Source organism: Aspergillus oryzae, chromosome 8, assembly GCF_000184455.2.
Source record: "Aspergillus oryzae RIB40 DNA, chromosome 8".
Classification (NCBI taxonomy): domain Eukaryota; kingdom Fungi; phylum Ascomycota; class Eurotiomycetes; order Eurotiales; family Aspergillaceae; genus Aspergillus; species Aspergillus oryzae.
This window is the reverse complement of record NC_036442.1, coordinates 905050-925612: the sequence shown is the minus strand read 5'-3', so window position 1 is coordinate 925612 and position 20563 is coordinate 905050. Positions and strand designations below refer to the sequence as shown.

Here is a 20563-nt window from a genome sequence, read left to right as displayed (position 1 = left end):
AAGACAAATCAATCAATTAAAAATGTGTAGAGAAATATATATATCTTAACTTTGACAATGCCAGAAAAATGGAGACAGATGGTTCCCAGCCTGTTATAGAATTACCCACCTGTCATACAACTCCACCCCTGAAGGATTAAGGCAGTCAAGATCATGGATATTGGCACACAATGGCTTGCTAAGAGACACCACTTTACCTTTCCTACTCTCAAATTAGAAAATTGAACACATTCAGGTAGACAGCTACAAAGACAAAGATAGTGAGAACTATTATATTTATAACTTTTTCCCGTTCTTCTACTTAGTGCGTGGCTTTTTTCTAAGGTGAATCCATGCTCTGAGCCTCTGAGGTAAATAGGTCCAATATGCTGTCTAGTCCATCACTGTGAGATATAAATTCTACCCTCAAATGGTCGTAATGTTTCAGGCAATAGCTCCGCATAGTTGCTGACCAGCAGCTTCATTCCTTCTGTCGTCGTGGCCTGTGTAAATGGCTGGTTTTCTGCAGTGAAGTTCAATGCCACCAGTGCTTTCTTCTCATCCCTTGACTTGAAAAAGCAGAAAGTCTGCTGATTATCAAAATCCACAACCTCAAAGGCCCCATGAATGAACAATTCTCGGTACTCCTTACGCAGCCGTAGAACGGACCTCCAGAAGGATAGCACACTTTCCGGATCGTCCGCCTGCTTCTGCACATTGATTTCGGGGTACAAATCATGGGCGCGCATCCATGGCGTGCCCGTCGTAAAGCCGGCATGCGATGAGTCGTCCCACTGCATCGGCAGCCTGGCATGATCGCGTGCCAGAATCCGCAGTCCATCCATAATGCGATCTTTACGTGTTGGATCGACACCTGCGGCGACTTGTCGCTCTGCTTCTTGGTAGTATCCGCGACCCTCAATATCCTTGTACTCCTCGACTGACCAGTCGCGTGGGGCGTTGATCATGCCGATCTCCTGGCCCTGGTAAAGAAATAATGTTCCCGTCATGGCCATCATCATCAGAGCTAGCATTTTGGCCGATCGCTCGCGGTGCTCAGGGGCATCTGACGCAAATCGAGACACTGAGCGACCATTATCGTGATTTTCGCAAAACGCCGTCGTCCACCCGTCGGTACCCTCAATGAAGGACTGCCACTTGGTCACGATGGATTTCATCTCCGTCAGCTGCCACGGGTTGAAAATATACTTGTCCTCCAAGCTTTTGCCCATACCAATGTGGCCAATATCCAGATGAAACACCATGCTGAGCTGTTTAGCGGACGCACCGACATACTTCAAAACATGTTCTGGGTCAGGTGTATTAGCCAGTTCACCGATGGTTACCACGTCCCCGTAAGGCTGCAAAGCATCGTCATACATCTCTCGCAGGAATTCATGGATACGAGGTCCGTTGCACCACATCTGGATTGCCGGCTGGATATAGCTTTTGGGATCAGTAACCGGCGCATCTGGAAAGTCCGTGTGCTTGCTGTACTTGTTGACGGTATCGACGCGGAATCCATCAACCCCCTTGTCCAACCAGAAGCGGACTGCACTGTCATAAATTGCCTTTCGTGTAGCCTCGTTGTCCCAGTTGAGATCAGGTTGCTCTTTGGCGTATAGATGGAGGTAATACTCCTGGGTATGTTCGTCCCATGTCCCTGGAAATTCGTTAGTTTGTGGTTTGTCTCTGAGCCTTGGGGAAAGAAATACGTACAAGTGCTACCGGCGAAATATCCGCGATAGTTAGTGGGGGGCAATCTATTGCCCTGTTCATCATACCGAGGCGGGCGCCAGAAGTACCAATCTCTCTTGTCGTTATCTTTGCTGCTGCGACTCTCTTGAAACCATTTATGCTGATCGCTAGTGTGGTTGATGACCAGGTCCAGGATCAATTTCATGCCCCGCTCATGACAGGCGTCTATAAGTCTCTCAACGTCTTCGACAGTACCATAAGCTGGCAATACATTTTCATAATCGGACACATCATAGCCCATGTCATGCATAGGAGAATCATACATGGGCGATAGCCAGACAACATCCACGCCCAGTGAGTGCAGGTAAGGGACCTTGGAAATTAGTCCGGGGATATCCCCCCAACCGTCTCCATTGGAATCTTTAAATGAGGCGGGGTAGACCTATTCGGCGGGTGAACGTCTTTTTCGTCGACAAATGTTGAAGGTTATTACCTGGTATACGGTGGCTTCCTTCCACCAGTTATTTTCCCCAGAAGGGACTGTATGTACGGCATGGGGCGACATGATGTCGATGTGAACCGGTGCGAAATGAATCTTGCTGCCGTCCAAGTCCTCTTTATAAGACACTCTACATATTGTTTGCTCCGACTAGCCTCCGGCTTGCTTCCGTACTGACTCCGTCTTGCCTCCGGCTAAGGCCCGGCATCTCCACCTCCCGCCAATCAGATACTCACTCTCGCGCTCTGTGGGGATCCCCAGATTCTCCATTTTTCGCATGTACCCCAGTTCTCCAGGGCTAGATTCTCGTCATATGATGAACTGCAGAGCATATAACTATCTACATCACCCATGTCCACAAGCTCTCCAAGCTTCTTCAATTTGCCGTCTAATGGAAAGCGTCTGAACATTGCTTTCGCACCCGACACCCACCATGACTACCCCAGACGCCATTGAAGCCAACGATGGTGCCCAGCGAAAGTCCTCGCTGGTGCAAGGCAAACGTGCCGCTCAGCAAGAGCAGTCTATGACCCTATGGCAGGCGATTCGTTTGTATCCCAAGGCCGTTGGGTGGTCGGTTCTACTTTCCTCGACCCTCATCATGGAAGGCTACGATCTAGCCCTACTGAGCTCCATGTATGCCTCACCGGCATTCAATCAGAAGTTCGGGAGGCAAGCCAGTGACGGTAAATGGACCGTCCCAGCGTCCTGGCAGTCGGCTCTATCCAACGGAGCCCGAGTTGGCGAGGTAATTGGTCTTTTGATCAATGGTCTCGTCTCAGAACGACTCGGCTACCGCTGGACCATGGTCTCTGCATTAACAGCCATGATCGGTGTGATCTTTCTGTTCTTCTTCGCTGTCAACGTCCAAATGTTACTCGCAGCAGAGATCCTCGCCGGTATTCCATGGGGTGTGTTCCAGACTCTACCCGCAGCGTATGCGTCGGAGGTCTGTCCCGTGGTGCTGCGACCATACCTAACCACCTTCATCAATATGTGCTGGGTCTTCGGCCAGTTCGTCGCCGTCGGTGTAAACCGTGGCTCAATCCAAAGAGACGACCAATGGGCCTGGCGTATCCCATTTGCAGTACAATGGGCATGGCCGCTCCCTATTCTAATAGGCTGCCTCTTCGCTCCAGAATCACCCTGGTGGCACGTCCGTCGCGGAAATCTATCCGGTGCCAAACGTGCTCTGCTCCGACTAACCTCCAGCGACCCAGCCTTTGACCCCGATGCCACAATTGCCATGATTCAGCACACAAATGAACTCGAGATGTCTGCGACAAAGGGAACGAGATACAGAGATTGTTTCCAGGGCGTCAACCTACGGCGAACAGAAGTCGTTTGCGGTGTCTGGCTAGTCCAAACCCTCTGCGGCCAAAACCTCATGGGCTACTTCGCCTACTTCTGCGTACAAGCCGGCCTCCCCACCGTCCGCTCCTTCGACCTCTCCCTAGTCCAATACGCCCTCGGCGTCATAGGAACCCTAGGCTCCTGGTACCTAATGACGATAGCAGGCCGTCGAACCCTCCACCTCGCAGGCTTAACTAGTCTCTTTACCCTTCTTATAATAACAGGGAGTCTTTCCTTTGCACCAGACTCCAACAGTGGCGCAAAATGGGCCATCGGCGTCATGCTTATCATATTCACTTTCTGCTACGACTTCACTATTGGGCCCGTAACATACTGTCTCGTCTCGGAATTGTCATCAACAAGGCTCAAGGCCAAGACAATCGTCCTAGCAAGAGCAGGTTACAATATCAGCAACATCGTTGTCAACGTCTTGACAAACTATCAACTGAATGACACGGCCTGGAACTGGAGCTCAAGGAGTGCGTATTTCTGGGCCGGAACTTGTTTAGTCTGTCTGGTCTGGTCGTTCTTTAGAATGCCTGAACCTAAGGGCCGAACGTATGAGGAGCTAGATGTGCTTTTTGAGCAGAGGGTTTCTGCACGCAAATTTGCGGATACGGTTGTGGACCCTTATGCAGATGCTGTTGAGGTTAGGGTTGATTCTGCTAAGGAGTAGGGGTTTGCCATGTCGCTTTTGCTATGGACTTTGTAAATATTGAAGCTGAATACGACTTTCATTTGTATCGGTATCATGTGTGCAGTTGTAGTTGTTTTACGTGACGGATTGTTTGGATGCGGTTAGCTGTGTATACCTTTTACTTCTGGTTTCCTTCCTAGGTAAATAATGTGAGTAATGGGGCCGTATACGACGACTAAAATGACTCACTAGCTTATATCAGTCTTTACTGCTTATCTTACATCTTCTCCATATCACGTTACCTAGACGCACTATATGAAACCCTAAAACCAAACCCAAACCTCCATCCAACCACGATTAAATTACCTCGGTTCAATAAATCTCTTGGCACGACGACTCCATCCCTTCCGCTCCAGCCAGTTTAATCCAACCGATTCAAACCATGCCGCGTGAAACCATCCCCCAAGCCTGCGACGCCTGTCGTCGTCGAAAAGTAAAATGCACATCGCACCGGCCATGTAGTCCCTGTCGATCAATGGCGCTGGTCTGCCGGTCAACCGGTTCTCGACGCAAGAAAGGGCGACAGGGTCGTTCAGCTAATGTATTGTATGAATTGAAGACAAATACAAACTCAGATGCAATTGACGAGAATCAATTGAGTGGTGTGACACCCGTCGAAAGCCCCAATGACATACCGCCAACGGGATATGTGAAGAGGTCTGGATTGTTGAATGACGGACTGGTGCAGAGCTGTGCTGCGTACTTCTATTCTCGGATGTTAGGGACGGTACCGATCTTGCATCCTGATAAATTCCAAGAACAGGTGGAGCGCATGGACGAATGTCCGCATGCGTATTGCCTTGTGGTGGCGTTTTGTGCCTTCGTCTTGACTCAGACGGGGTATCTTTCCTGTCATCAGGGTACGGGTCCGGATATGGGTCGCGCATTGTTAGACGAAGCGATGGCTGCTCGACGGCATTTGGATCCGTTTTCTGCGCCTATTCGGCTAGGTATTACCATTGCCTTTCTTTTATATGGGTGTCATATTGGATGCGGGAACCAACGTCAAGCTTATTACTTCCTACGTGAGGCCACCACGTTTTATACAGCCGATATGTTGGACCAGTCAGCCGATGAAGATGAACCTTGTTTCTCAGGGAAGCTGTTTTGGTTGTTGTTGATATCTGAACGGTTAGCCCATAACCACACGGTTCATACCTATTGTCCAACATTTACTGATAGTAAGATAGTGCCCATGCAATCCGCCGGCGACGTCCAGTAACACTGCAAATCACAAGCACCAGCCCAGCCCTAGACACATCACCCATAGACCCCTTCTCCCTCGGCTTCAGCCATCTAGTCGACCTCTACCGACCCTTCGATGAATCCTTCCTCGCAATCTGGAACGCTAGCCAACCAATCTGCACCCGGGAATCCCTCGTCCATCTAGAAGAGCATCTCCAACGCTCCGTCCCCGCAGACCTCGACCTCCCAGATATTGTCCTGGCCGATCTCCGAGTCTCGCAGCAATGGCTCCGCACCATGATCTGGCAACTTGCCACAACGGCAGGTTTCCTGTCCAGCACGCCTACCCACCCAAGTCTCGACTTCCGGTATCCCTTACAAATAGCCCGGGACTTGTCCTTGGCAACCTGGAAGCTTTCTCGGGAGAGTATGGAAACGCATGGGGTCGGGTTGATAGAGAAGATTTTTGAAGTGGCGTGTACGTTGACGGACGTTATGGCTTGTTTGTCCTCGACGGGGTTGAGATCTTCCGGGTTTGAGATGGGACCTCAGGATTATTTGAAGCATTTGTGTTCGTTGGTGCATTCGTTGCACGGTGGGAGAAAAAGGTTTTTGCCGTTGTTGATGGCCAAGGTGGGACATACTTTGCCGGCCATGGTGATGCCTATTAGTAGGCATCTTGGATTGGAGGACTTGGGGAGCTTTGATGAGGGGGAGAAGAAGGGGTTTGATGCTGTGGGTGATGTTGAGCGGGATTTGAATTGGGCGGAGATGAGTCGGATTGGAGATATGACGCCGGATATTGATGATACTTCGCTGTTATGAAACTTTCAAGCCTAATAGCTGATTTGGCATGGAGTAATGCATGGAGTCCCCATGACAAGTTCTAGGGTCTGTTTCCGTTGGATTATACGTGGCCCACAAGCCCCTTCATGGTAAATGAGGCGGACCATAACGCCCCAAAGTGTCCTTCATCTACCGGGTCAATAGTCACATGGCTGTAGCTCTTCAAAGACACCATGAGGGTGAAGGCCTGCAGTGTCTTCGCCTTTCCCGGTGTAGTAGTAGATATTCCCGACAACAAAGGGTTTTGACAGGCTGTCTAGCCTTATCCATGGTGCACAAAAAACTCTTCTGCAAGGTGAAGAGCCATAGATCTGCCATATAAATTTCGCTTGTATTAAACCTTTGCATTTGTTTCGCGATCGCCGTCAGTGCAAGTGATTCATCACTTTCGTCACCTCAAAATCGTATAATGGATTCAGAGACTATAATCATGGACGGTGCTCGTAGAATTTGACCGGCCCATAAAACTCATCCCTTCTGGTCATCGTTTCCCTGATAATACCGTTCAGGTGAAGGCAGTGACACAAGGCTCGCTCATTAACTCCTCACATCAACTCTCGCTTGGTATCTTGGAAGATGCGCCGTGAACCACCCTTCTAGGGGTAAACCCATGCACGGGTAAAGAAAGAATATAAGACCTGCTGTCTGTCCCATCTAATCATCGATCCAGCTGCATACGGGCAAAGATGTCAAATTTAAAGAAATATTTCTCTGGCCATACATTACGGAAGAAAACATTTTAAACAGGGTACCATAAGGGTCTGCAGACTAGAAAGAAAAGGTAAAAAAAGTAGCAATCCGAAAAAAGAAAAAAGGGGGAAAAAAAGAAATGGAACTTGAATGAAGATAAATAGAACAAAGAATATAGACTCACGTCATGTTTATAATAACTTCAGAGTCTAGGAGCATCTTACGAATAACCATAGATAACATATTTAATCCAGGGATAAGATATGAGGTCTAGAGCCCAATTGACGATCTGTAAACCGTCTTCAAATTCACATTAGGCCTACAAGTAAATATAGAGGCGAGATTAGGAATATATGACAAGGATAAACAGTATCGCATGCCTATGGACCCGTTAATGTGGTAGTAATCGAGATAGCCACACTCAGATTGGCCTCGAGTGTGATGTATATTGACCAATGAGAAAGCAAGAAAGGTATCTCCTACATCTACCACATGGTGGCCTGTGGAATCGAAATGTTACATCGCGCTGCAAGGCCACGTAGCGGTGCAAGTGTTAGGGCTAAGGGACGCCCCACAGACATCCCGCCCCTACTCCGTATGGCCTGGCCACTTCTCGTCGGCTCATCAATTCCTCACCCTCTTCGGGCTTTCTCCGCTGGTGGTGGACCAAAACATCTGAACGGTCGGGGATGTGGACCTTAGGCGCACAGGTCATCGCCAAGTCTGCAACAGGGTGTTAGTCAATCTGACAATGGGTGTTGATCCCTCCGAGCGTCCCACCCAACTAGCCATGCTAACATAATATTGCCACGAGGCTTATGTGGCTAGAAGCACAAATTTTAGGTAGAGGATGTATTTCTAGGCTTTCAATTGGTAGAACCTCGCACAGCAAAGCGTACTTGTGCTATTTAGGGCCTCTCACTGCACTAGTAAAGCCCCAGGTGGGGTTATGCAAGGATGCGAAGGTATCACCTGTGCTATATAGGCACCTGCTAAGAGTGGGATAAGACTGGTGGCGTGGAAAGAATTGTGCTGCGCTTTCAAGGGTTGCGACCGAAAAGTCTCTCGCTCGATTTCTGTTTATCACCAGGCATTGGATTCTTGCTATATTGTGTACAATGATTGACGCCGCGAGTGTTGTTATCCTGATTATCGGCTTGATTGTCGCTCGTCTTGTTACGAATAGGTTCCGTCTGTCTGGAATTCCTGGCCCCTCGCTGGCAGCCTACACTCGACTGTGGAAGCTGTACAATGCGTGGAAGGGCGACCACCATCACACGGAGATTGCCCTTCACCGGAAATATGGCTCTTTGGTACGCATCGGGCCTAGACATATCTCAGTGAGCGATCCTAAGGCCATCCCCATAATCTATGGCGTCAATAAAGGCTTTACCAAGGTAGGTGAATTCGCCAGTCCTTTTGATTAAGGAGTAACCCTTTCCAGACGGCTTTTTACCCAATTCAATCCATATCATGGGATAAGAAGCCTCAAATGAACCTCTTCTCCACGCGAGATGAGCTTTTCCATCGTGATCGGAAGCGCCCCATCGCCAGCGCGTACAGCATGACCTCTATCCTCGAAATGGAGCCTGCCGTCGACTCATACACCGAGCTTTTTCTGTCTCAGATCCGCAAGATGGTGGAAGAAAAGGCGCCAATTGACCTCGGAATGTGGCTGCAATACTACGCGTTCGACGTTGTGGGCGAACTGTCTTTTGCCCAGAAGTTAGGGTTCTTAGAGAAAGGCGAGGATGTAGACAACATGATTGAGGCAATCCGGGGAATGCTTACATATGCCATGATATGCGGCCAGATCCCGGAGGCTCACAAAGTTCTTCTCGGGAACCCTCTCTTCCCCATTTTGCTCCCTCAAATGGAGACATGGGACCAGGTGGTCGTATTCACCCTGAAGGCAATCAATCGGCGCGCCTCCTTGCAGCGCGATGGTGATCTAGGAAAGGACGAGATAGACGAAGCCATTGGCGGGAAGGATATGATGTCTCGGTGGCTGGCAATCCATAACGCTGACCCGACCCGGCTATCGACAAGAGACCTTATGGTCCACCTATCGGCAAATGTCTTTGCCGGATCCGATACAACTGCAATCGCTCTTCGCTCGATTCTCTATCATCTCATCTGCCATCCGGACAAAATGGCAAAGGTGCGAGCAGAGATCGACACAGCAGACCAAGAGGGGAAACTCAGTAATCCGATCTCCTACCAGGAATCAAACACCCATCTTCCGTACTTCGGTGCAGTCATGAAAGAGGCGATGCGGTTGCATCCATCTGTTGGAGGGAACCTCGAGCGTCATGTACCGCCACAAGGCGTCACTATTTGCGGTCATTATATCCCAGGCGGTACAAATGTTGGTATCAACCCCTGGGTTGTTCACCGAGATCCGATTGTCTTTCCTCAGCCGGACTCCTTCATCCCCGAGCGATGGCTGGACAGCACTCCAGAGCAGCTGAAGGAAATGGAGAAAGCCTTTTTGAACTTCGGTGCAGGCTCGCGATCGTGTATCGGAAAGGCAATCTCCCTGATGGAGATGCGGAAGATTCTCCCTCAGCTACTGCGCGAGTTCGATATCCACTTGCATCAGAACAAGTCATGGAAGACGAGAAATGTATGGTTTGTGCAGCAGGAGGAGTTCATATGCGACTTGACACCAAGGGTGCGTTCGTGATAGGGTTTCGCAGGGCTTTAGCCTGAGCATGTCAAATTCGATTTATCTTCCGCTGATAGGCACCCTGTACATTGTTCTACATGAGGGTAAATGGTAATAGACATGCATCTAGGGCTGTCTAGGTTTCTAGCTTCACGTCCTGGCAGATAAATGTCATTATCTCCTCGGTTGGACGTAGAGGTACCGTCAATAGTTAACCAACATAAATGACGTAAGCAGAGACCGGTGCATGAAATGCATAAATAGTGATGTCATCGCGGGATAACAATGTTCCGTCCCGGATTATCTGTTTTGGGCAGTAAATTGGAGTGGGTCTAGAATGGTCCATAGATCTTCGTCCCATATCCATCTCTCATCCACATCAATGCTGTTGGCAAGCTATCATCAACACGGAAAAGATACTTTAGGCGCCGTTTCTGTGAGTCACATAAGTGCAATTTGTCAGCTGGAAAAGCATCAAGGACATATAAGGATGCGACATCGCCCCTGTTAATGGAGCCATTCATGAATCAGAGAGAATCTCATTGAGCATCGGCCCTCAACACACGCAGGACAATCTTCCCACAATCTCCGCAGAACTTTTCAATATGTCCTCAAATCCAGAAATTGAATATGGTTTTACTCCGGTAATCTCTTCCGCAAGAGCCCTCCTGTCTGCGGCGAAGCCATCCACTCCAGCGCCTTTCATTTCTGTAGCCGATAATCCCATCCCCAAAACTGCCTTGGCGCAGCGCATCGATCTCTATGCGCGCAGCCAACTGCCTGAGCCCACATACAATCATTCTCTGCGGGTCTATCACTACGGCCTCGCGATTAAGCGGCATGTGTTCCCTTCCTGGTCTTTCACGGATGAGACCTACTTTCTCTGCTGCTTGCTACATGACATCGGGTCCACAGAAGAGAATCTGAACAAGACGAAATTAAGTTTTGAGTTCTATGGGGGCCTCCTAGCATTAGGCGTTCTTCAGGACGGTACTGGGCCTTTCGGAAATGCAGTTGCTCCCCGTGACCAGGCGGAGAGTGTCGCTGAAGCCATTATCCGGCACCAGGATCTGTGTGAAGAAGGCAAGATTACTGCAGTAGGTCAATTGCTGCAACTGGCCACTATATTTGGTAAGTCTTAACTCATAACAGTGTTGCCGCTTCCGTCCGGGTAACTTACACTTGACCTACACAGATAACACTGGTGCTTACGCCGACCTCGTCCATCCGTCGACCATTGACGAGGTGTCACGGCGTTACCCGCGTAAGCAATGGAGCACTTGTTTTGCTGCAACTATTCGCCGGGAGAATGAGCTTAAGCCGTGGGCGCATGCCACAACTTTGGGGGAGGAAGCCTTCCCGTCGAAGGTTCTCGGTAACTCCCTGATGGAACCATACGAGCAATCCGACAATCTGGAACCGTATATATATTAGTGGAATCTCGGTGGATGGAAACAACGTGTTTAGCTAATTTTCTGGTATATGATAGGGAAAGGCAAAAACAACGATGCGAATTCCGTACAACTTTGAGACGTGCCCTAGTATCAATCACTACAAACTGAGTATTCTGTATTTTTATTTTTTAAATATTATTTCTATAACACTGCCTATATGGACGATTCCTGTATAGAATATTTCATATGACCTCGTATTTGCTGCACAATATACGACACTCGGACCTTTAAAGATTTCGTCATCGGCATGACTTCATGCATGATGCCCCGCACCCGGAGTTAAAGTCAGCCCCCGCTCTTGCTTACTACTAATAGTTACTTGACTTGATGAACCTCTCTCTTTCCCTCCGTCATTGAACCTCCCCATATCTCACTAGTTCTATCTTGTAACGAAAAGCAATCATAATGTCGCAGCGCTCAAATGGCCCGTACCGACTCATCTATTGGCCCACGATACCCGGTCGTGGAGAATTCATCCGATTGGCCTTGGAGGAAGCAGGAGCCGACTATACCGACACAGCACATGAAGAGAATGGGGTGAAAACCGTACTATCACTCATCGATCAGAACTTTGTGGGCGATCAGTCTGGCCTTCCACCGTTCGCACCGCCCATTCTCGAGCATGGCGATCTGCGCATCAGCCAGACACCCAATATTCTGCTCTACCTGGCCCCGCGGCTCGGTCTGGCGCCGGATGGGGACGCCATCTATCATGTCAACTCGCTCGCTCTCACAGCCCTAGATGGACTGAGTAATGAGCCCCATGACACTCATCATCCCATTGCCGTGGAACTCTACTATGAGGATCAGCTGGAGGAGAGCAAGCGGAGATCGGAGTCCTACCGGAAGAACCGTCTGCCAAAGTTCCTATCTTACTTCGAGCGGGTGTTGAAGCCCCAGGCGGCGCAGGGTCGTCCGTGGCTGTATGGCGAAACGTTGACATATGCGGATCTTGTTCTTTTCCAGGTACGTCGTGATTCATCTCCGGGAATTGCTAGTTGAAGCGTACCCATTGAATCAGCTTATTTGGCAGGGGAAATCACTAACCGCATACTACAGGGTATCGATGGTCTCAAGTTTGCGTTTCCTCGAGCGCTTAGCAGACTGGAAAAGTCGGGTGAATATTCGAATGTGTTCAAGCTCTACGAAACTGTAAAGAACCGGCCTCGCATCAAGGCGTATCTTGCCAGTGACAGGAGACTGGAATACTCACAGGGTATCTACCGACACTATCCGGAACTGGATGATGCTGAGTAGCTTCGGAGTCTATACCTACTATTTCCTTGAGACAAGGGAATTTTGATGGCGGGTTCATAAACCAAAGTTGAGTCAAGAATGACGAATATTAGCATAGAACTCCACAATACGCCGCATGCCTGTATGTACTGGTGCAATATAGTTTTATGTCTCTAGTCAAGACGATTTCGCGGCCGTAACTACGACTTTAGGAGATAGCAAACAAATTATTGGTTTTTCAATGAGATGGAAATAGAAATATCGTGAAAGTGCCCTATGTGAAGATAGATGACTTGAGTGTAGTATAGTCAAGGCCTTCTTTCTCACGCCCCAAGCGCCAGCCACAACTAGAAGTGTCCTTGACTAACAACGAGACGTTTAACCACTACATATCGGAATCCCTCTACACCACCAGATAGGATTGACAGGAACAAGGAATATGTCCTCAAAAGCAGTTACGTTTCATAACAGGGTATTGCTGTCGTATTATACCCCATAAACCCTTACCTCGGACATGGGGTATGTGCAAAGTGAATGGATTGACTTAGGGCTGAGAGAGACCACCCTTGTACGGCGGACTACAACTGCAAGTCGGTCCAATGTCATATAGCTTTTTCTTTCAAACACGGTTGGCATATCTCAAAATGATAGTCATACTACCACTCACTTTCATGCTCATATACAACCGTATATCAGGTATTGGATTTTCGGAGGTTAGAAGTGTTGGAGTCCATCGGCAGACGACGCGATCATCGGGTATCGGGATGTGGACTCGGAATGTGGACTCGAAACAGTGTGACTTGGACCCATTTTACACTACTTACAATTACTCCATAAATGGAAAATCTCTATTAGGGTTACGTACTGTGTTATGGTAGTATCATTACCTGAAACCACTAGGTATTTTCATATTATGTCCAAGTGAGGAAAGGATAGGCTGACTCGCTACAGCCTCGCTTACTCTGGAGCACTACTAGGTCCGGAGGTGGGGTTCTCCGAGTTCGTTCCCCTTTATTTGCTTATAATTGCTTGTACTTGATTAGCAGATATCAGAAGGAATCTGATTGTCTGGAATGACCCACCGCGGGACGTAGTTTAGTTACTTTTCTTTGTCTCGAGGCGCATCCGTTGTTTATGCTCTGAGTCTAAACCGAATTATTAGTACTAGCTATTTTCATCATTCCGGGTTGTGGGAGAAGTATCTTGCGATCAATGAATGATTAGAGTAAGGTAAAAAAGATAGTGACAGTAAATAGCAGAAGTAAAGCCAGACCATAGCATTCTAGTACATTTGCAAGGCACCTAATTTAGGGTTCAAGGTATTCGGACCAACCGCAACCTCATCCTCAGCGCCAATCCAATGACAGAAGGTATTGCCATTGAAAGTGTATGGAACGGCAGCTTTCATGCCAAGATATAAGAGCATAATATCTGTCCGTTCCTTCTGAACAGAATCACAAAGTGTCGATTTATCTAATGTCCAAGTAGCAAACGCTTGAAAACAAAGTATTGGCTCGGAGATGCACCCAAAGCAACCTCATAAGTACTACGTGGTTCCCCGCGCATTCAAGAGACCTTCCAGAGCATATGGTGGGGATCTGCAGACTTTGCCTGAATCCCATTTTCATGATAATCATCTGCGACTGTGGCCACACGAGCCCAGTATTTTCTGCTTCTATCTAAGGCATTTTCCGCCTGTTTTATGCCTCGCTGGAGCTTGTCGGTGTCGGCGAGGATCTAGCGGCCTCTCAGCACCGAAGCCTTCCTTTGACAAGGGCCAAGGCTTAACAATATATATAAAGAGAAGAATTATACTGAGTACAAGTACTCATAGGTTCGTAAATAATGCAACATTTACTCACCAATTTCAACTATAATGGGGACAGACTATCCCAAGCCCACTAACCTTAATCCTCCACTTCCACGGATCCTTTTATCTGCATTATTCGACAGCAAGCCACCACCTTGTGTCATACTTCTTGTTGAATTAATTGGATCGATACAAATAATTCCAGTCACCTTTGCTGTGTTTAGAAATGGTCAGGTAAACCTGGAAGCTCAAAGTTTTGCAGAAGGTCGATTGGTAGTCGTATGGATTCTATATACGTTGAGTCACGTGAGCGCCCCAGTTTATATAAGCCATGCAAGGAATGGAAAAACCCTACCCCCGAGCGGTCACATTGAGCCACCATAGACATTTTATGTTTTATGTTTTGTTTAAAACCTTTCATTTCGGGATTTTTTAGAGTAATCTTTGAATGTATTTAAAAACTCATTTCCTTCGGCAATGATGATTTTTCAGCGTACGGTAGTGGTATTTATAGCTCTTTACTGCAGACGCTCTCATTATATTATAGTTAGGTAACGAGGTCACGGAGAGGATTCCTGGGACCCGTTGAGCTACTATATATACCGCGCCTGGGGATGTTAAACTGTTCGGGGCCTGACATAGTAGGCCTTTCTGACCTTGGTGGTTGATAGAACGATCACTTGGGGAGTTAATCTATTACATGGGCGACAATTCCATGGCATTGGTATATCGACAGATACCAGATATATATTTCAAGGTAAGTTGCTAGGCAGGAATCTTAATTCTGCGACCAATCCATTTACCCCCGTGTACAATAGAAAGCTGCCCAAGTTGCTAATGATATAGAAGCTCTCGCGGGTCTCATCCTATCAATATCGATCTTCAAGACTTTCTACGGAAACTTGCTGGGACAATGCCAAGAAAAGGAGAGGCGCGATTCCCACGGAAAATGAGAACATAAACTCAAAATATGAGATGCTTCCAAACCAAGCAGGGTGATCGATATCCGTGCGAAAGCTAAAGCACACCCTGGTCAAGAAGTTTCAAGCATAAGAACCGTTGGGAATACACCAGGTGTACGGAGAAGACCGTACCCTAAACGAAAATAACACGTTGAATACCGAGGCGATACACAATCCAGGTACCGACGCCCCACCTCGCGATTATAAAAATTGCCCCTCTTTTCCTCGCGTCCAACTTCCTTGCCTCTTTCTTCTTCCCCTCATTCTCTCTTTATTGATTATCCGATTACAGCATTCTCAAAATGGGTGTCACTAAGACGCTTATCGCAGCCGGTGACGGTGTCAACTTCCCCAAGAAGAATGAAACTGTCGCCATGCACTATAGGGGATATCTGTACGACCCTAGCCAGCCTGATAACAAGGGAAAACAGTATGTTGGATTTCAATTTTGAAGGGACAATAACTAATCAGCGCAACAGGTTTGATAACTCCTATGACCGGGGTCAGCCCTTGAAGGTGGCTATTGGCACAGGACGTGTTATTAAAGGTTTGTGTGCCGTTCCTCTTTGGATACTATACAGCCATTAAATCTATTTGGGTAGGTTGGGATGAGGGGGTCCCTCAGATGAGCCTGGGAGAGAAGGCCCTGTTGACCATCACTCCGTAAGTCACTATCGGTCTATGATGTCATGCATTCTCTTATCGAAGCTTGCTTACTAACCATCGACACAGAGACTACGGTTATGGAGCACAGTATGTATACGGTACATTGTCCCTCTTATGTGTGGATATACTAACAAAAACAGGGGGTTCCCCAATTTGATCCCCGCCAACTCTACCCTCCTCTTGTGAGTGTCTCATCTATCCCGATGCTCACGTTCCAGGGAAGTGACGCTGACTTTAATCAACAGCGAGGTCCAGCTCGTGGCTATCAACAACAAGGAGATGCCAAAGCCCTAATCGAATGCCTAACCTCACCAAAGACCTAGACATATAAGGCAATTGAAAATGATATATCATTGTTTTCTCGTAGTCGAGGGTTGCAGGGTAGGATGGAAAGACAAGCGAGATCAAATATCAAGCTATTGTATGAAAATCAGCTTTCCAGAGGAGCTTCATTGAACAAAAACAGTAGATCTCCGAATAGCAACGCTCCACCGAGATCCCTCCCTGGCTCAGGCGAAGCAAAATGAAATAGTTACAAGTCAGGGCATCAAACTGGCAGTCTTTCTCTGTTGCACGCTTTCCATTCGTAGCGTTTGCTGCTTTATTTGCTTAGGTTCCCGACCGAGTCATCCTGAAGCAGCCAACAGCTTAGCGTGGCTCTTACAGTTTGTTCGCCCAGTGGTCAACAACCGGCTGTTAACCCAAATAACTGCCATTTCGCGGAACCTCTTAGTCATTTGCACCCAGCTACTTAAATGAACTCCCCCATTCTTGACACCAACTTACTCGCAAGCAGTCTCGTTCTGACCACTGTTTGGGGCCATTGACCTAAGCTCGAGTTCATCCACTACACTAGCTAGCTCGCGCTGCCCATTACTTACCCGCCCCAGCTTACAAGTTTTCAAAAGCAGGCATGAACTCTCTTACCGTGCAGTACGCTCTCGATCATGAAAAGAAGGGATTTTCTTTCATTACCCTCTGTCCAGGTGTATGTACCATTTAGACTTCTGTTTTTCATTGTTGCATACTGAAATTGTTGTTCAGTAGATGAAAACCGATTTAGTCGGGGGCGACATGGCAGATTTGACCCCGGAGGAGGCCGCTAGGGCTTCTTTGGATATCATCCTTAAACCAGGACAGGAGTACAATGGGTAAATCCCAAAGGTCCTGGTCAAGGTTTGGGAGAAGGCTGAGGGAAATAATCAATATGATGGGACTAATGTTCCCTGGTAATTGGTCGTGGGGTCCGGGATCAATGGAACGATGGTCGACAAGTGTGGGCAGTCCATGCTTATGTCCATTATGCCAATGGGCTCGAGCCCACCGAACAGATGTACGGCCACGAGGCATGGTGTTCGGAGAGACTTTGTGGTCTTAAAGCAAAATCCGATCCCTTCAACCGCTTCCGTTAGTATAACCCCATCGTTCAAGGGAATGTGACTTTGACGCCTTAGGTAGACTTCTGTTCGAGGCATGGTCAAGCCAGACGCGGAGGTGAAATATACAGATCAAATGGGGGTGATTGTGGATGAATAAGTCACAGGATGTGAGCTCAACCTGTATTGTAGGTTGCGATGGCTAGAATAGGTCCGCTTCTGGGTTTTCCTTTATCAATACTCAGTTGTGTGGCTGCCGTACATTTTAGCAAATGGACTCCATATGATCGTTATTCCCTTCTTCGAAAGTAGCCTCCTGTTCGAGCAGACACAGGTAGCTCGGGTGGCATGTTTTTTACCTTCGCCACTCGATCTCCGTAGGACCTGTGCCTGTTCACACCATCGAAAGTGGTCTAGAAAGCCGTCTTGCGCATATACCTTGTCTCGAGCCTCGTATCCTCATTTCGTGCCCCTGGTGCCGATAATATCTTTTTCAACAGCGAGTTGACACCCAGCACGCGGAATTCCGTGTTCAACTCTGCCAGTTTGTTTGTCGTAATAAGGGAGGGCACATGACTCCATAAAGTTGAATTTCTGATTTCGGTCAGAGCTCGCTGGTTGGACTTGCGGGAGTGCGTGCGATTGCCGCGCGGAAACTGAAGTAGCCTGATGAAAAGAAACAATCGCAATGCGGGATTTCTGTACAGATTCATTGATCGAGTATATTCCAGGTAAGGACTTCAATGAACTCAGTTGGTCTAATTCGGCTTTAGTCATGTGTAATTCCTTTCGGACCGAGGCGAGAGTCCGTATTTGTGTCTCCAGAGACTTCTGGAGACATTTAAAACAGCATCTCTTCCAAGTTAGTATGCATATAAATCCGCAGAATTCACCGCAAAAAGTGCATGTCTTGGTACATAATGCCGTATAAGGAGGTGACTCTCCACCAAATATTCAAAGCTGATTGGCCGTCACCTTACACTACTATATTGTTAACACAACACGTGATTAAAATAAATATACTTCCAAATTTAACAATCAGTCCATAAAGAGTACTTGTGCTAATACTAATATAGTATTAAAAAGGTGTTCAGCTTTTTAAGCAAGCAGATATCCCCCTCGCCAGTTGAAATACGCCGTGGATTAAAATGTTCCCTCTCCGAACAGAATCGTTTCAGCTAGAGGAAAAGCAGTATCGATGCGCTAAAGAATAACGGCGTGACACCTTATCTCCGAAAATAGCCGCTACTCCGATCCCGAAAGGAATCTTTCGGCCCGCAGACCCAACCAAGCTTAACCTGACCTACCAACCGTGGTACAAACCCGTCCAAATACCATTTAATCATGCAACGATCTACCAAGGACGTGATCCTCTCACGTAGACAGATCGAAGCCCTAATTGCAGAGGGGCAATCGATTATTATCGTGAACCAGAAGGTTCTTCGTGTGGATGCCTGGATTCCGTATCATCCTGGCGGACAGAAGGTTATCCAGCATGTTGTTGGGAAGGATGCGACGGATGAGTTCACTATGTTAGTTTGAATTCGCTGTTCTAGTTGGATGCGAGTGAGCGTGTTGGCTCGATGCTGACGGGCTGTAGATTCCACTGTGAAGAGACGCGACAGATGAGTGAGAGGTACCAAATTGGTCGGATTGAGGGAAGATGGGCGAATTTCGTGCCACCTATTCAAGGAGGAGTTTTTCGGTCGGAGGACGAAGAAGATGATGAATCGACTATCTTAGTCAAGGAACAGCAAGATAGTTCCTCGACAGGGCTCGAAGTTGCCGCTGTAGATTCAGGGATCCACAAACGAGGCAGTCAGCCTGAACCAAGGGAGGATATGGCCACTCAAGACGAGATGGCCTTTCTCGACACGGAAACCAAAGAGGAAATCAAACTCACCTTATCCAAGTACCCAGCTCTGGATGATGCAACCCAGGACGAAATCATCGCCAAATACCGACTCCTGCACAAGCAAATTCACGCTGAAGGCCTTTACACATGCAACTACACAGCCTACGCCTGGGAATTCGCCCGCTGCTCCCTCCTGTTCAGCATCATGCTTTTCTTCCTCCACATAGGCTGGTACAACACGAGCGCTCTCTTCCTAGCCTGGTTCTGGTCCCAAATGGTATTCGCCGCCCACGACGCCGGGCATATCGGAATCACCCAGAACTTCACGATCGACAGTCTGATTGGGATGACGATCGCCGCACCCATCGGTGGCCTCTCCCTAGGGTGGTGGAAACGCAGCCACAACGTCCACCACATCGTAACCAACGCGCCCGAACACGACCCCGACAATCAACACCTCCCTTTCCTGGCCGTCAACCACCGCTTCCTCGGCAACATCTTCTCCACCTACCACGAACGACTCCTGGCATATGACAAGTTCGCCAAAGCCCTCGTCCCCTACCAAGCCTACTTGTACTACATCATCCTCCTCTTCGGCCGCTTCAACCTCTACGTTCAATCCTGGCTCTTCCTCGCTAAAGGCCAAGGACCCCGCAAGGGTCCGGCAAAATGGCACCGCTGGTACGAGATCTGCGGAAATGTGATCTTCTGGCTCTGGTTCGGCTACGGCATCCTCTACAAATCTATCCCAACACCACTATCCCGCATCTCCTTCGTCTTAATCAGCCATATGGCTACAATGCCCCTCCACGTCCAATTCACCGTCTCCCACTTCGCAATGTCAACAACCGACCTCGGGCCTAACGAATCCTTCGCCCAGAAAATGCTCCGCACAACCATGGACGTCGACTGTCCACCTTGGCTGGACTGGGTCCACGGCGGACTGCAGTTCCAGGCTATTCACCATTTGTATCCCCGCGTGCCGCGGCATAACTTGCGCAGGGCGCAGGCGTTGGTTATGGAGTTTTGTCGGGATGTGGGGATTCCATACGCGCTTTATGGGTTTGTGGGTGGGAATCGGAAGGTCTTGGGTGGGTTGGCGGAGGTGGCCAGGCAGGCGGCTATTTTGGAGAAGTGTCGCAGGACGGTTGTTGAGAGGGGGGAGTTTGTTTGGGGGTTGTAGATTTTATGAGATATTCTTGTCTTTGGCTCTGGTTTGAGTGGTTGGTCTACTTTGATTTATTTTTGAATCACACCCCTTTTTTTTTATTTTTTCTCTCTTTTCTTTGTTTACGTGAGATGTGGATATGCAGGCGGAAGTGTTGTTGGGAAACCCTGTCAGGTGATTCGCTCACTGCACAACATCCTTGCTTATACTATCCTACCTCCGGGTATATCCTGAACTCCCGAGTCAGAATTCGGAATCTTAGGTCAGTAGTAGGCGGAAGAAAGAAGAACATACATAATGATGTCGAGGGTAGCAGAGATACCTACCGATTACCAGCCTCAAACGTACTATATATTCACCGCATCACATGCATACCCTAGATATCCGAGAAGTTTTAATTTTCCTACTAATAAAACCTTAT

General features: G+C 48.2%; 8 protein-coding genes across 8 annotated transcripts; 7 read left to right on the top strand and 1 right to left on the bottom strand.

Annotated features, from left to right (window-relative positions):
- Positions 1-380: 380 nt before the first annotated feature.
- On the bottom strand, positions 381-2242 carry AO090103000129 (alpha-glucosidase; the record flags this gene model as incomplete). Its single annotated transcript, XM_001826680.1, has 3 exons — positions 381-1642; positions 1699-2119; positions 2171-2242. The coding sequence occupies 3 exons, from the start codon at positions 2240-2242 to the stop codon at positions 381-383; spliced, it is 1755 nt and encodes a 584-aa protein (XP_001826732.1).
- Positions 2243-2609: 367 nt separating this feature from the next.
- AO090103000130 (putative MFS maltose permease) lies at positions 2610-4205 on the top strand (the record flags this gene model as incomplete). Its single annotated transcript, XM_001826681.1, has 1 exon — positions 2610-4205. One exon carries the CDS (start codon positions 2610-2612, stop codon positions 4203-4205), a length of 1596 nt encoding a protein of 531 aa, XP_001826733.1.
- A 403-nt stretch (positions 4206-4608) lies between these two features.
- Positions 4609-6236, top strand: AO090103000131 (Zn(II)2Cys6 transcription factor; the record flags this gene model as incomplete). The annotated part of the gene is made up of 2 exons (XM_001826682.1): positions 4609-5357; positions 5417-6236. The coding sequence occupies 2 exons, from the start codon at positions 4609-4611 to the stop codon at positions 6234-6236; spliced, it is 1569 nt and encodes a 522-aa protein (XP_001826734.1).
- Positions 6237-8065: 1829 nt separating this feature from the next.
- AO090103000132 (cytochrome P450) lies at positions 8066-9633 on the top strand (the record flags this gene model as incomplete). The annotated part of the gene is made up of 2 exons (XM_001826683.3): positions 8066-8344; positions 8392-9633. 2 exons carry the CDS (start codon positions 8066-8068, stop codon positions 9631-9633), a joined length of 1521 nt encoding a protein of 506 aa, XP_001826735.1.
- Positions 9634-10220: 587 nt separating this feature from the next.
- On the top strand, positions 10221-11049 carry AO090103000133 (putative urea hydro-lyase/cyanamide hydratase; the record flags this gene model as incomplete). Its single annotated transcript, XM_001826684.1, has 2 exons — positions 10221-10746; positions 10811-11049. 2 exons carry the CDS (start codon positions 10221-10223, stop codon positions 11047-11049), a joined length of 765 nt encoding a protein of 254 aa, XP_001826736.1.
- Positions 11050-11474: 425 nt separating this feature from the next.
- Positions 11475-12326, top strand: AO090103000134 (glutathione S-transferase; the record flags this gene model as incomplete). The annotated part of the gene is made up of 2 exons (XM_001826685.3): positions 11475-12035; positions 12129-12326. 2 exons carry the CDS (start codon positions 11475-11477, stop codon positions 12324-12326), a joined length of 759 nt encoding a protein of 252 aa, XP_001826737.1.
- Positions 12327-15379: 3053 nt separating this feature from the next.
- On the top strand, positions 15380-16037 carry AO090103000136 (FKBP-type peptidyl-prolyl cis-trans isomerase; the record flags this gene model as incomplete). The annotated part of the gene is made up of 5 exons (XM_023233432.1): positions 15380-15507; positions 15557-15624; positions 15680-15740; positions 15884-15925; positions 15989-16037. The coding sequence occupies 5 exons, from the start codon at positions 15380-15382 to the stop codon at positions 16035-16037; spliced, it is 348 nt and encodes a 115-aa protein (XP_023093822.1).
- A 969-nt stretch (positions 16038-17006) lies between these two features.
- Positions 17007-20157, top strand: AO090103000137 (uncharacterized protein; the record flags this gene model as incomplete). The annotated part of the gene is made up of 3 exons (XM_023233431.1): positions 17007-17150; positions 18482-18651; positions 18720-20157. The coding sequence occupies 3 exons, from the start codon at positions 17007-17009 to the stop codon at positions 20155-20157; spliced, it is 1752 nt and encodes a 583-aa protein (XP_023093823.1).
- Positions 20158-20563: the final 406 nt, after the last annotated feature.